The sequence below is a fragment of the Mytilus galloprovincialis genome, chromosome 6, assembly GCF_965363235.1.
Source record: "Mytilus galloprovincialis chromosome 6, xbMytGall1.hap1.1, whole genome shotgun sequence".
NCBI lineage: Eukaryota > Metazoa > Mollusca > Bivalvia > Mytilida > Mytilidae > Mytilus > Mytilus galloprovincialis.
In genome coordinates this window covers 91,925,306-91,941,706 of record NC_134843.1, presented here as the reverse complement: position 1 = coordinate 91,941,706, position 16,401 = coordinate 91,925,306, and the positions used below count along the sequence as shown (strand labels likewise).

At 30.5% G+C, this 16,401-nt stretch overlaps 1 protein-coding gene across 1 annotated transcript; it reads right to left on the bottom strand.

Moving 5' to 3' along the window:
- Positions 1-6,392: 6,392 nt before the first annotated feature.
- LOC143078414 (uncharacterized) lies at positions 6,393-9,206 on the bottom strand. The gene is made up of 3 exons (XM_076253286.1): positions 9,057-9,206; positions 7,837-7,999; positions 6,393-7,033 (listed from the first exon to the last, which is right to left on the bottom strand). The coding sequence occupies exons 1-3, from the start codon at positions 9,120-9,122 to the stop codon at positions 6,531-6,533; spliced, it is 732 nt and encodes a 243-aa protein (XP_076109401.1). The 5' UTR covers positions 9,123-9,206; the 3' UTR covers positions 6,393-6,530.
- Positions 9,207-16,401: the final 7,195 nt, after the last annotated feature.

Sequence of the window (16,401 nt, the reverse complement as noted above, 5' to 3'; positions counted from 1 at the left end):
TTGTTGATGTGGTTCATAGTGTACATTATTAATTGGTGCCCTTTGTAGCTTGCGGTTCTGTAATAGCCAACGCTATGTGTTAAAGACCGTACTTTGATCTATAATGGTTCCCTTTTATAAATTGTGACTTGGATTGAGAGTTGTCTCATTGGCACTCATACCACATCTTCTTATATTTATGAATTTACTTTGACATAGGCAACTATACAATAAATATAATGATAAATAAAGTAAATATTTAAAGAAAAATATAGGTTGTATTGAAATGATCAGTGATAGATAATTCTCATTAATCTTCAAAGTTATTCTATTCAAGACATCGTTCAAGGAGTGCATGCTCCAAGTCTGTATGGATATTCAATTTCCTGTTTTAATTTCAATCCAGGAAATTTAATCTTTTCTTGAAGGAATTTATATTAAAATGTAAGTTGGAAGGAAATAAGGTAAATTACAATTCTACGGTGTTGGCGTGAGATGTAAACTATCTAAATAAGGAAATGTGATGTGACTGCTAATGATAAAAATACCCAACAGCGCAAAATTAATCAAATTTAAGCAACTTAAGGTCATCGTACGGCGTTTAGTAATGAGCAAAGCATTCCAGATTTTCATATTGTACATTTCTTTGCATGTTTTTGTGGGTTCATTTTTATCAATAAGTATGCAATATAGAAACATCTATAGTTATACAGTTTATATTTGTTATACCTTTTTAATGGTTTAAATGGAAAGGCTGTCAACGACGATTGCAATTGTTCATTGAAGTAAATTAATTCGACGTTGAATTGTTCTTTAAAAATAATACATTTTTTGTAAACCTTTAATGTTAGAGCATTAATGTTTAACAGGTTTGTCGTTTCATCTATTCTTCATTGATAGTATCCTGCAATTACATACAACATAATTGGTCTATCTACTATGTGCAGATTGTAAGTCCATGTTGCTCATTTTACTGAATATTTCGATTACATCTTGAATACAGAGTATACATATCTTTATTTTAGGTATTTGTTTTTACTTTTCTGGATTGCAATTATGTACAAGTTGACATAGGAATTAAACTAAATCAAGTGTTTCTATGTGAAATGCGTTATGCAGCAAAGTCAACGACATTAGAGTGCGTGGCTGCATGATTTCATATCAGGAGGTTAAGCTTCATCGGATAATAGAAATATTTGTTATTGTTTTGTTTGTTTTATTATATTTAAACCGCGTTGCTTAAAGTTGTTGGTACCTTTGATAACAATTTAGTGTATTGTTTTCTTATATTACAATTTTTGATGTATATTGTCTTATTCCAATGGTTGTCATAAAATATGCGATGGTTTGAAACTTATAAAAATGGTTTATTCCAATCAAATATTCAAGAGTCTTTAAAAAGACCAGGACCTCGCAATTTGCTGTTTTTGTGATAGAAAAAAAAGTAAAATAACAAAGTTACAGATTTACAAGGAAAACTCAAAACTGAAACACCCTTAAAAATGGCAAAATCAAAAGCTTAAATATATCAAACGGACGGAAAACAACTGTTACATTCCTGATTTGGTATATGCATTTTATTATGTAGACAATGGTGAATTAAACCTGGTTAAATAGCTAGCAAACCTCTCACTTGTATGACAGCGCGTAAAATTCAATTTTATTTACAACCAATTTTGACATAAATTGAATGTATCACATACATGTGAAGTAATAATTATTTTAAAGACAAATACTAAAAACATATATTTTGTTAAGTAATGTATAACTCTTGATAAACTTTGCCCAAAAAATCAATGGAAAAGCCGTATAAGCGATTATTATCCTTGAGATAACATAAACTTGACTGAGTCTGAAAGGTTGATGTTTTTCTAATTGCAAGTGTTTTATGTTTAATGGTGATTTAGACAACCAAAACAAAAGTATATTAGAAAGTATTGATAATTCGTTACATGTGACATCGTTAATAAGGAACGTTTTTACAATGTAAATGTTTTTTCGAATGAACATTTCAGTGTCTTGTCCTTCATATATGTTTTAGTGTTTATCAGCCAATGTTTTATTATTACGAAAATGTTCGGATTGTAAAGACACAAACAAAAAATTGTTGTTGAAAGTATATTAACAAAAAAGCCGAATTAACATTTTTCAAAGTTGATAGTAAAAGACATTGGAGTGTAAAAAATTCTTTGAATGTTTTAGATAAATTACGTGCTTTTGATGGTCCTTTTGATTCTGTTAATAGTTTTGATTTTCTACTCTTTACACTACACTTCCACACTATCTTATTAAACAAAAGTTTTTCTATTTAATTAAATGGTCGTTTGGTAAAACTGAATGTAGATATATTTGCTGCAACTCATTTAAAGCCTTCTTCTCTAATGAGAAAGTTAAATATGCTAGATATACTTACTGGAGGTGTGATGAGATGATTGAAGCTGTTAATTTTCTCCTTGATTATATTTATGTACGTTTCGGCAACAAAGTTTATCGACAGGTTGTAGGTATCCCCATGGGCACTAATTGTGCCCCTTTAATAGCACACTTGTTTTTGTACTGTTACGAATCACAGTTCATGTAACTCAGTAAAGACCCGTCGAAATTGCATTTAATTGATAAATTTAACAACACTTACCGTTATCTTGATGATATTTTTTCGTTAAATAATCAAGAATTTTCTCAATATACTGCTGAAATTTACCACAAGGAACTTACTTTAAATAAATCAAATTTATTCGGTAATAACTGTCCTTTCCTGGATTTAGATATTTCGGTTTTGAACGGGAAACTCCACACGATTTTTCGTTCCCTATTGTTAATTTTCCATTTTTAGATGGTGATGTTCCTTTGGCACCATCTTACGGTGTTTATATTTCACAACTTGTTCGCTATGCCCGTGTCTGTTGTGACGTTTTTGATTTTAACGAACACAACCTATGTATTACTGGTAAATTATTAAACCAGGGATATCGTTACCATGAATTACTTAAAACCTTTACTAGATTTTTCCATAGATATAAAGATTTGGTTTTGAAGTTTGGTTGTACCTGTAGAAAACTTATTTTAAACGGGACAGCACATCCTTATTTTTACGGAAATGTTGTTAACCGTGCCCGGAAATTTAGAAATGATCCATGTAAACTTGTCGCTCCTTTAAATAAACTTATTCTAAAAGGTTACCTATTCAACACTGTAATAAGATCATTGAATATTGTTTTTATTGGTATAAATATTGATTGTGTTATCAGTAAATTAAAAGCTAACTAAATATTTCTAGTATGTTATATGCATATACATATTCATGAATCTACAATCTGTCGATACCTGTAACTTGGCATTGCACAAGGTCATGTTTTTCTCTGGCTGTTTATGACGTCTTTACACTAAATCCATTGGATGTTGGATGTGTACGGGTTGATAGTTTAGTCTTAGATGCATGATTTTTTTATTAGTTGTTAGTGGCTTTGAACTAGCTGTCAGATAACTGCGAGTACTCTCAGATCTGTTTATTGTGTCTTTTTCTGTCGGGATGTACCGGGCCACGTCCACTTGTATTTTTGTCCATCTGATGAGTTAAGCCTTTTTCAACTGATTTTTATTGTTCGTTCTTATGTTGTACTGTTATACCACTGTCCCAGGTTAGGTAGAGGGTTAGGATCCCGCCACATTATTTATGTATGTGCCTGTCCCAAGTCAGGAGCCTGTAATTCAGTGGTTGTCGTTTGTTTATATGTTACATAAAATTGAGAATGGAAATGGGGAATGTGCCAAAGAGACAACAACCCGACCATAGAAAAAAAAAAAAAAAAAAAAAAAAAAACACAACACAACCGGAGGCGTCCTACAGCTGGCCCCTAAACAAATATATAATAGGTCAGTGATAATGAACGCCATATTTGTTTTTCGTTCATTTTTTTTTTACATAAATAAGGCCGTTAGTTTTCTCTTTTGAATTGTTTAACAGTGTCTTATCGGGGCCTTTTATAGCTGACTATGCGGTATGGGCTTTGCTCATTGTTGAAGGCCGTACGGTGACCTATAGTTGTTAATGTCTGTGTCATTTTGGTCTTTTGTGGATAGTTGTCTCATTGGGAATCATACCACATCTTCTTTTTTATATTCTCTATAAAAACAAATTATACATAATATGAATACACGGGTAAACCAAGAGACCACGTAAAAAGTTGAAAAAATAAAAATGACATACTCGGTCGATGCCACTGCTGGTTGACGTTTCGTTTTCGAAAAAACGTAGGATTTTCTTATCCCAGGAAGAGATTACCTTAGCCGTATTTGGCACAACTTTTTGGAATTTTGGGTCCTCAATGCTCTTCAACTTTGTACTTATTTGGCTTTATAACTATTTCGATCTTAGTGTTACTGATGCGTCGTATGTAGACGAAACGCGTGTCTTGCGTATTTAATTATAGTCCTGGTACTTTTGATTACCATAGTAATAATTTAATGAAAATAATTTCAACGTATTCTTCGTGGTGGTAGACTTTCATAAAACAAGTGTTTAAAAAAAGGATGGTCAACGCTTTACAATGAGAGCAAAATCTTCTTCATGTTCTGACTATTACGTTGGTAGTGTGAAAATTCTAAAATCGAGCAGAGATAAGTCATGAATAAATGTATTAGAATATAATAGTATGGAAGAATAAAATCGAATAGTAAAACAACTAAACAATAGAATTCAAAAAGAAAAACGAATTGATAACTTTTGTAATTTACTTTCAGAGAAAAAAGGAAACATTTGGGCGACAGTACAAAGTTTCTTGCTACAAACGAACCAGTAAAATTACAATTTATAAATGTATGAAATTGAATTTTCTCAATTAACTCCACTTTTATGGCTAAATCAAAATCTCTACTTTATAGTGTACAACTAAAGTATTTTTCTAATGTTTAAACAAATTACCAATTATGGGTTTTGCAGCTTCAAATATATATTCAGCGACACCATCAAATGAGACTGCTTATAGAAGAAAGCTATTTCTGCGCCTTACCAGCTGTCACAACACTTGTATGTGGTTATTTCAAAATAAGTGTTGAAACCGTTCGTTGCTGCAAAAAACAGTATCGTCAGCGCTATGCTGACATCCGAAATACCCAAAACGTACAATTAAGCTGAAACTGATATCTTCTTCTTTATTAGACAGAACAAAAGGATAATACATTTTAATAACACAAAACAATCTAAAAATAAATAATAAAAAAAAAAAAAAAACAATATCTGATAATTATAATAAAACAAAAAAAAAGAACAAAAAAAAAAAAAAAAAAAAAAAAAACTCAACAGTATTAACTTAAAATAACAATTATATGAACACATTAGTTAGTCGAAGTTTAAATTTCCTCAACCGATAAATAGACAAATCTAAGTAACCAATAATAACTGAGGAATCCAACAGTCACCGAAAAGAACGAGAGGCGTCTCCTGCTATACATACACCACTCACCATGCTAATTCTCACTAAGTGGAAAAGGAAACAATCGAATTGACTACTAGTACTCTGCTATTTTTGATGATATTATATGCACCTACTGGGTCGCCAGACATCGTATTATTTATTAATCAATCGTTAACAAAATCTTTACGAAATACTGAGGATTTTTAACCCAGGAATAAATTACATTAATTGTATTCGGCAAAACCTTTAGTATCCCGAAAAAATCGCGATAGAATGCTCTGTAACTTCGCACAGTTTTTGAAGTTCATGACTTTTTTTATTCTTGAGCGTCACTGATGTTTCTTTTGTAGAGGAAACGCGCGTCATGCTTACACATTTTTTGTTCTGATATTATATAAAGATCCATGATTGTGACAAGTGTTACCGGTGAACACAGTTAGCGGTGGTGGCCATTAAACGTATGCAGTGTCAATTTCATTCATTCTCTGCAATCTCATACATTTGTTAAGGAGAAATAAGATTGCCAATGAGTCAACTCTCAAGACAATGTGTAGAAAGCACACAATTACAATGATTCAAACAGGGAAATCAACGTTTAGATCTATATAAAAACATGAACACTCCTTCTAATGAATTCCATGTAATATGAACTTGCCCAAGGGTAACGTTTCAATTGCAATTTAACTATTGTTACATGGTTTTACACTAGTAATTTTGGGAGGTCCTTTATAGCTTTCTATTCGGTTTGAGCCAAGGCTCCGTGTTGAAGACCATTCTTTGACCTATATTGGTTTACTTATATAATTGTGACTTGGATGGAGAGTTGTCTCATTGGCACTCATACCACATCTTCCTATATTTATATACCAATACAATGGTGTAGAAGGTATAGTTATGCTGATAATTAATTTTAGTTTATCTAATAGATAACTTTAAGTTATGTTTTTCGTAGTTAAAAAAGGGAATCACGTGAGAACAGTATCAATTCAGAAACAAATATGTCAATACTGTAATTTTATTTTGTGTATCAGAAATATATACAAATATCAAATCATCTACACAGTTTAAATACCAGCTATAAAAACGAATAAATGAATTAGAAAAACGATGATAGTTGTTCTTCATTTTAAAGAATTATTATATTATGTTATGTCTTAAGAGTACAGTTCCAACAAGATTATGAACTGTCACAGACGAAATATCGAATTGTAGTTTGTTTATATGGATCCCGTCGGTTTTCATAGCCAAACTGTTTATATGGCAGGAAATAATGTCTGGTTTGCCTGCCCTGTAACGAATGGTTTGATTGAAATAAAAATCCCTGTTTTTATGCACAGCTGTTGAATCTCGGGTAATTAAATCAACACTGTAATACCCTTTTTCTCCACTGTAATAGCCTTTTTCTCCACAACCTGACATTTTTGCTACGTACTGCACATTACTAATTGACTTTTTGTGCCAAATTGCGTACTTACAATTATTGATATCGAAGGTTGTTTGGATGTTCATTTTAGAGAAAGTATATATAACAAAGACCAATTCCGACTTTTCCGATGCTGATGTTATTCGGGTTTTGATTATTACAGGCATTTCATCATCTGGAACTTCCAAAGTCAGAGAAATTTCTTCTGCACCAGAAACTGTAATGCATTAAAAAATATTTCTGTAGATAATGTTACCTTATACTTCAAAACGTCATTCTTTGCTAAAATTGCGTTTAAAAAAGTTCATGTGTTATACAAAATGAATATATCACACAATCGTATGATATTTAGTACATGCACATATGACTTATTCCGATCATTTTTAGAATAAATATGAACGATTATAGCAATTTACGTAAATCAACATCCATCACTGCTATTTCTATCAATTTGTCATCAGCTTTGATATTGAGAAATTAGTTTGCGCGATCATAGATTTACTCGGAGCATTCCATTCCAGTAACATTCCATTATATAGTTACATTCTGTCAGTCAAGTTTATGTGGTGACAATTATAAGTACATTGATCAAACATTTTCTTTAAAAAAAAACAAAGGTTAAACCTATATCAAAAATGGTACTATAAAGTATGTGGTATGCTTACAAAACGAGGCAATTTTCAAAAGTGACCGAAAGACAAAGATCTGAATAAGTACAGGGGACAATATGGCCTGCAGTAATGAGTTAACTGGCTATGACATAGATAGATATAATTGACACGGAACAACAATTTTCGAAACAATTCAAAAACGAAAATCAACTGATCATTTGTTTTTATTTTGGATATTATTTACCGTTATTTTTCACTTGAAATGCGTTAACCATTTCAAAAGTAGTAAAAAAAAAAAAAAAAAAAAAAAAAGGAAATGAAAATTTCAATCAATATTAACGCATGACATTATCAATGTAAATAAACTAAATCTACTTAAAAGCAATCAACAAAATAAAGTATTGCTTACGTTTGGTAACAATGATATCAAAATCCGACTTGAACTTGGAATCATCTGGTACTATCATTCGCCCAGAGAACACAGTTTTTCCGACATAGTCATCGTGCATTCTTACAAAGGATAATAACTGGAAGCTGATACGTCCCATCTCTCTTGTGACTGTTGGGTTTTCCTGAAAATATTAAGTTGTTAATATCGGCTTGGGAAAAAAAACCAGACATTAAGAAAATGTCCGTGCCCTTGATATGGCCATATAAGCCATTGAAAATGTGGGGGTAAATGATGCCATTCAGATCGTTTTATCGTTTAACATTGGTATCTTTTTTTCGCTCAAAAACTATGAAAAAAATGTCATGGATTTTATAAGATTTTCAAAAATTGGCTTGAGAAACAAGTGTTATAAAACAATAAAAAGTAAAGTAGGGGTTAGCATTTCTTATGGCAACACATGGTCAAAACAGATGATTCCGAATATCTGACATAAATTGAAAAAACATAAAGAGGGAGCATCTTTAAATCATCATTTGATAAAATTATAAATTATTAAGAAACAACGGACCGACTCCTCCATGTATATTTTATCATTGATAATTTTGACCATCATTTTTATTTCATTTTGATTATACAGATCTTTGCGTGTTTATGATGTAGGTACATCCAGAACAGTATTTTTTTAAATTTCGGATTTCCAATGAAAAAAAGTAGAGAATCGAATAATATGTGTAAAAGATATAAAAAAAAACTTTGGTTTGAACCGATTGCAAACGCTATTTTTTTTTCTTCTCTTAAATCTTGAAAATGACAATTATCTTGCCTAACTAATATTTTATACTTGATATAGAGTTCATATCTAAACACCAAACCCTTATATTTCAATGATTCGAGATAGTAAAGAAAACATATATTTATATTTCAGATGTCATTTGTCATTCTTCGCCGTTCTTATTGCCTTCTATTATCTGGTTTATATTTTTCCCTATATTTTTTCTTGTTTGGTAATATAGTTCTTCACGTGTTTATGTTACTAAAGTTTAGATTTAAAGTTGAGCGTACCTGTTGAAAGTTAATAAAAAAAAAGCCGCTTGAGGCGCACGAAATTAAAAAGATGCATATACTACTACACCTCAGCAAAAATGGCATTAAAAAATGTAATATGATTAGAAAGACTATACATGCCATGTTTTACCTTGTGTCTAACCAGTACCTTGCAGTTATAAGTAAGTACTTACCGTTAAATCTAAACTACCTAAATGCAGCAATGCTGCAATCATAACCGAAAGAGAACTGATATCCATAATGTAAGAACTAAGATTATGATGTGTCCATATGGAAATATTTCGTGAAACAATTTCAATTTATGTGTAAAATAACTAGGTGAGACAACCCTAAATAAACAATGACCATAATTTATTTTCAAACCAATTTATTGTCGCCAACTCACAGCACATAGTTAAATTTATATCATAATTGCCAATCTAAATTATTGTAAAGGGTAAATTGTACTTTGACATTTCATATCTCGTTAATTGCAGATTTTACAGGGTGATTGTAAAAATATCTATGTTTTTAAATATGGTTTTTTAACGTTATAAATGTAATTCTTAATAATATACTGATGCAAATAAATAAGAGAATAATGTAGTCGTTTGCCTTTTAATTGCATTTAATATAAATACTTATATGATGTATGCATGTTAACAAATGAAACACAAATGTCATTAACATGTATTGACCTCTACATTTGCTTGAAACAAGTATCTGTTACAAGTATTAAAAACTCTTAATGACAGAGAAAAAAATCGCTAAAATATAGCAAAAAAATACACTGGCGACGTTTGTGACTTTGAACATAGACTTGAATATATTTCGAAAAACATTTTTGTTTTTTTTGACTAGTTTCTAAATTAGTTGCAGAACTTTAATAATACCTGTAATATACCAAATTCACATATAACCTGGTTAATGAAGATTTTAATTTTGATTAACTTTGTTAAAATAATACATTTAACATTGTATATTGATTAATTATTCCGTAAGTTTAGCCTTTAAAATCATTAAATGACTTTACAATTTACAGAAGCAAACTTTAAACGCAATCGAGTTCATGAACTTCCTATTCTATACCATGTAATTTTATTTCTGGGAAGATGTCATATTTACTATTAAACAGTTAATTCAAAGAATCTTATTTATTCAAATATAATTCCTTAAAGGGGGAAGGTAATCAAAATAAGAGTATCATCTTTCATATGAGTTAGATTTTTCTAATTATTAGTATGTCGGCCTGTACGAATCTGTAGGTTATACAACAACAATATGCAAACTGTGCAACAAGAAAACATTATATTTAACGATTAACTATACACTAATTGCCAACAAATCTGTTGATATCATGTTGAGATATTTTAATTTGAAATAGGAAGTAATTGTGATAGTTAAATGAAAACAAATGAACAAATGATAAAAAAGAAAAACAACTTAATTAAAGCCTGCCTGACACATCCCCATTAACATTTGAAATCATTGCGAACAATACATGTTTCCAATTGTAAATTATGCAATGAACAAGTTAATTATTCCTGATGGAAACTTTTCCAAATATTACATGAAACTAATAGTTTTTAGTTCTTTATACAAGAAGTATTTCAGTGAAGAAACCAACGTGTGGTGATTTAGTGTAATTTCTCGATTCGAAATCTTTGAAAAACAGGGTCTATATGTCGATCATTTTTCACTTGCTAAGTTAAAAGAATAAAAGCGTTGCGTTGTTCCGTTAAAATGTTTCAATCTAGTCTCTTGTCTACCATTTTTAAATTATTTTGCTAATTTATCTGTTGGTATGGATATAAAATTATTGACTGTCATTCAGAAAACAGCCCATATTCCAAACATTTCATTATCTTGATGTCCCTCTAAACCAAATTTGAAGGCTATTTTAATCTTCATTTATCCAAAAAAATATTTTTTGCCCACTGCTCCCATATTTGAAAAAAAATCACAGGGGCCAAAATGGGAAACTACACAACTAACTGTGGTGTGCTACCTTAATTTCATTTTTTTTAAACAAAGAAAACAACCCAGTAAAGACATATTTTTGATGAAAAGATAAATGACATTTTTTTTAAAACTGACTTCATCAGTTCGAATATTATCTAGCCCTTTCGGAATCGCTTGACACTATTGCTGATAAAAACAAGTTTCACAAACAAAACTGTCATTATTCTATATGTATGAGGTTAGCGGATAGTTCAACGCGTGCTCAGATGCTTTACCTGCCACATTCTTAAAGTGCTTTTCCTAATTCGGCAATTTAGCGGATGTAGTTGGTTGCTGTTCATCACTCTTGTCGTTCATTTATTTTTTTATAAACAAATCAGTCAGCAAGTTATTTTGTTTAAATTGCTGTACATTTTTGTCATGTCAGACCATTTTATAGCTTGTTGTGCCGTATGTGTTCTCTCGTTGTTATCTGGTGAATATTTCAGATAATCATTTACCTTAGTTTTATGTGTAAAGGTGATGGATGATTATTAAAAGGAAGATTATGTGTTAATTTAAACGTTTTGATAGGCCAAGTCGTCATAATATGCATTTCGATTTATTTGCGGGGACATAAAACTTTGAAAACTTTAAAGTAATCGAGCAAAATACACACACATATATGTAGGGTTTATAAACAAAATTATGTGAAAACATACCTGCAAGACTCGTAAGATTTCGTTTGGTATTATTAATTTGCTGAAAGTTATTTCAGGTTCATTGTAGCGAAGTATAAGTTGTTAAATTATTTATAACGGTACTATTGGAAAGAAGTTTAAGAGTTAAGGCGGCCGATATTGACGTACTGGAAGGTATTCTGATTCTGTCTTTAATCAATAGATTATAAAGTTTAAGCTAGTGTTTAGTTTTTGTATGTTGTTTGTGCTATTATTGTTGTATAAGGGTAAATCAACATAGTTGAACTAGATGCTACTTCTGCTGTAATGTTCAAAGCCATTGCTTAACGTAAGTTTTTAATAATGAAAATTCTCAATAGAATATAAAAAATCCCCACCTCCAATCTAATGTATTCATTGATAGGAGCGTATTGAATAATATGTCTGTATGGAATCGATGATTTCAAATATCTTTTAGTTGTGTGCTGATTTCAGCTAACTGCTAGTTTGCACACTTTTAATTACGTCCATTTTCAATAGATAAAAATATAGACAAAATATTTACTGAGTATATGATTATGAAATCTGATCAAACTATTTATCTGTTTTAATTAGCTCTGATTTCTATGTATATTGACGATTTCTTTTTAATTGTGTTGATTCGTTTGTAATGAAACTTTGGAAAAAAATTCCAATAATTAAGATTATTGAATTTTAAACGTGATATCAATTCAATAGAATCACTTGAAAAATATAAAACTAATTGCATGTTAAACAATATTATGAATGTCAAACATACAGTGCAACAACACTGTAACTACACAGGCAAAATTTGCTCACATGAATTTGACATGAATCTCACATGAAATTCACGTGAAAAATTTCACGTGGGATTCACTTCAAACGAGCTTATACATGAAACTCACGTGAAAATTTTCATGTGAATTTCACGTGAATTGAGATTCACATGATTCTCACATGAAAAATTTCACATGAATTTTACGTGAACTTAAAAAAAAAATGGTATTTTTCATGATTTTACTTAAAGATGAAATTTAGATGTTGTTTGAATAAGGTTATTTTTAAAATTCATGTGAATTTCACGTGAACAAAATTCGTGTAATTTTCATGTGAAATTCATATGCGTTAAACATGAGATTCATGTGAAACTCACAAAAACTGATTTCAATTGAGATTCATGTATAAGCTCGTTTGAGGTGAAATTCACACAAATTTATATTCACGTGAAATTGATGTGAATGAAATTTGCCTGTGTAATAGCGTTATCAATATATCATTCTGAAATACAGCAAGCGCAGCGAGTTATATAAATTATTTTTATTTTATTTCAAAGAAAAGTTATGCGGCACTATGTATTACGCATGAGACCTAATAATGAGTGACTTTATTCGATTGCAGTAAAAGTAAGATACATAAAGATAAAACACTCTGTTACACGTTGTAAACATGACAAATTTGGTACCCGGAGTGTAAGTAGTGTTTGTTCGTTTGTTAGTTTGTTAGTTTGTTAGTTTGTTAGTTTGTTAGTTTGTATCCGATCTGACTAAAGACGCTTTTGTAGATGATTTCGTCTATTTCGTTTCACATGTTTGTCATATGGATATCATATCAAATATAGTTGAACTATCACATAAACATAGTACCATTTATCATAGAAGTGTGAAGATAAAGGAAGAAAGAATAGCATGAACACAAGATGCAGTTGCAAACGATGATGTTTCAGCCGTAATATATGTCAGGTTAACAGCAAGAAGGCATCATCTATCGTGTGGGTTGATATCAACAAGTGTTTAAAAAAAGGATTGTCAACGTTTTACAATGAGAGCAAAATCTTCTTGACTCGGACCTCTCTTAAACTGAGTTTTACTGTGCTTTTGTCTACTACATTGGCTAAAGGTATAGGAGCCTGTGACCTTTGTTAGTCTTGTATGATTTTTAATTTTCGTTTCTTGTGTATAGTTTAGTATGACGTTCATTATCACTGAACTAGTATACATATTTGTTTAGGGGCCAGCTGAAGGACTCCTCCGGGTGCGGGAGTTTCACGCTAAATTGAAGACCCATTGGTGGTCTTCGGCTGTTGTCTACTAAATGGTCGGGTTGTTGTCGCTTTGACACATTCCCCATTTCCTTTCTTAATTTTATTGATGTACTGACTATTACGTTGATAGTCTGAAGGTTGTAAAATCGAACAGAGATTTGTCATGAATAAATGTATTAGAATATAATAGAATAGAAGAATAAAATCGAATAGTAAAAAAACTAAAAAATAGAATTCAAAAGGAAAAACTAATTGATAACTTTTGTAATTTACTTTCACAGAAACAAAAGGAAACATTTGGTCGACAGTACAAAGTTGCTTGCTCCAAACGAACCTGCAAATTTACAATTTATAAATGTATGAAATTGAATTTTCTCAATTAACTCCACTTTTATGGCTAAATAAAAATTTCGAATTTATAGTGTACAACTGTTCTAATGTTTAAACAAATTATCAATTATTTCTCCGCCTTTTAAACAGCTGTCACAACACTTGTATGTGGTTATTTCAAAATAAGTGTTGAAACCGATCGTTGCTGCAAGGTCACTCAGGCAACCTAAATAACAATGACCAAAATTTATTGTCAAACCAATTTATTATCGACAACTCACAGCACATAGTTAAATTTCTATCATAATTGCCAATCTGAATTATTGTAAATGGTTTATTGTACGTTGACATTTCATATCTTGTTTATTGCAGATTTTACAAAGTGATTTTAAAAATATCCGTGTTTTATATATCGTTTTTGTAAAAAAATATACTGATGCAAACGATAAATAACAGAATAGTGTTGTTTTTTGCCTGTCAAAGGCATTTTATTTAAATACTTATATGATGTATGCATGTTAGCAAATGAAACACAAATGTCATTAACATGTATTGACCTCTAAATTTCCTCAATTCTAGAAGAGTGGTGAAACAAATATATGTTACAAACACTTAGTGACAGGGAAAAAACCGCTAAAATGTAGCAAAAAAAATACACTGGCGACGTTCGTGACTTTGAACATACACTTGAAAATATTTCGATGTTAAAAATATATATTAGGTATTTTTTATCATTCATTTTAAACTCGATAAAACACAATGTGCATAGTTTAAAAGAACGAACAATGAAAAGTATTTCTAGGGACCATATTTGTATAATGCTTGATAAGCGACTTACCTAATACTTAAATTTTAAATTGATCAATTACCATCAATATAAAAAAGAAGATGTGGTTCGATTGCCAATGAGACAACTCTTTCCAATAGACCAAATGACTCAGAAATTAAAAGCTATTGGTCACCGTATGACCTTCAACAATAAGCAAAACCAATAATGCATAATCAGCTTTTTTGAAAGGCCCCGAAATCACAAAAGTAAAACAACGAGAAAACTAACGGCATAATTATTTGTTAAAAAAAAATGAACGAAAAACAAATATGTAACAAACGACAACCACTTAACTACAGGCTTCTGACTTGGGACAGCAAATACATGCAGAATATAAGCTTTTTTATGGGATTATTTTATAAATCATACTAACATTTCTTGAATGTCTATGACAGAGAAGTGAAATATTTGTGCGTATTGTTTCAAAGTAGATACTAGTATAAGAAAATATGTTATAAGTGCCAATGAGACAACTCTCCATACAAGCCACAATTTTTACAAAGTAACCGTTAAAGGTCATAATACCGCCGTCAACACGAAGCCTGTGCTCACTCCTAATAGTAAGCAATATAGGGTTCCAAAAAGAACTAGTGTAAAACCAACCAAACCGGGAAACAAAAGGCATTTTTTGCATTTTTGACTTCTTTCTAAAGTGGTTGCAGAACCTTAATGGTACCTGTAATATATCAAATTCATTATAACCTGGTTAATGAAGATTTTAATTTTGATACCGGCCGGTCCTTTTCTGCGTAAACGTAAACTTTGTTAAAATAATACATTTGACATTGTATATTGATTTATAATTATGTTAGTTTAGCCTTTACAATCATTAAGTGACTTTACAGTATCACAATTTAAAAGCAATCGAATTCATGAACCGCTTATTCTATACAATTGTAATTTTATTTCTAGGAAGATGTAATTTTTACTATTAAACAGCTATTAGAGAATCTGATTTATTCATATAAAATTCAAAATAAGAGTATAATCTTTCATATAAGTCAGAGTTTTCTAGTCATTAAGTATGTCGGCTTGTACAAATCTGCAGGTTATATAAAAACAATATGCAAACTGTGCAACAAGAAAGCATTATATTTAACGATTTACTATACAAATGAAGAGTACAATAAATGACAAAAGATCAGGACAGGGGCAAAAACGCAAAACTACTCTTTAGCTGTTATTTGCTACAGTACTTGCAACCTTAGGCGTTACTGTTTGACGTGAACTTGACTGATCGGTGAATGATCGGTGACGGATGTTTGACTGATCGATGAGTGATCGGTGATCGGTGACCCATAGGATCCGTCAGATAAGTCAAATAAGAATGCAGTTATTGATTTATTTTGATACAAATTATTAACCGTCATATGATTTGAGTACTTTTTGTACATCAAGATTAGCTGTTCTTCATAAAATATTCTTACTTAAAGGAAAAAGATACTAAATTTTTTTACGCGTTGCCTAAAATGCAAATATTTCTTCGTTTTACTGAAAATTATTGACCGCTATTAAATTTTTGTACTTTTTATAGTTTAGAATAGTTTTTTTTCATAAAATTAAAAGAATATCAGAAAAATCATACTAAAATTTTGTTTGCATTGTATAAAATAACCAAAATTATTATTCTTTTTATCAAAAATGATACTATTTTATTTGAAATCAGTTATTTTTACCATCTTGAGACAAGTCTTCTA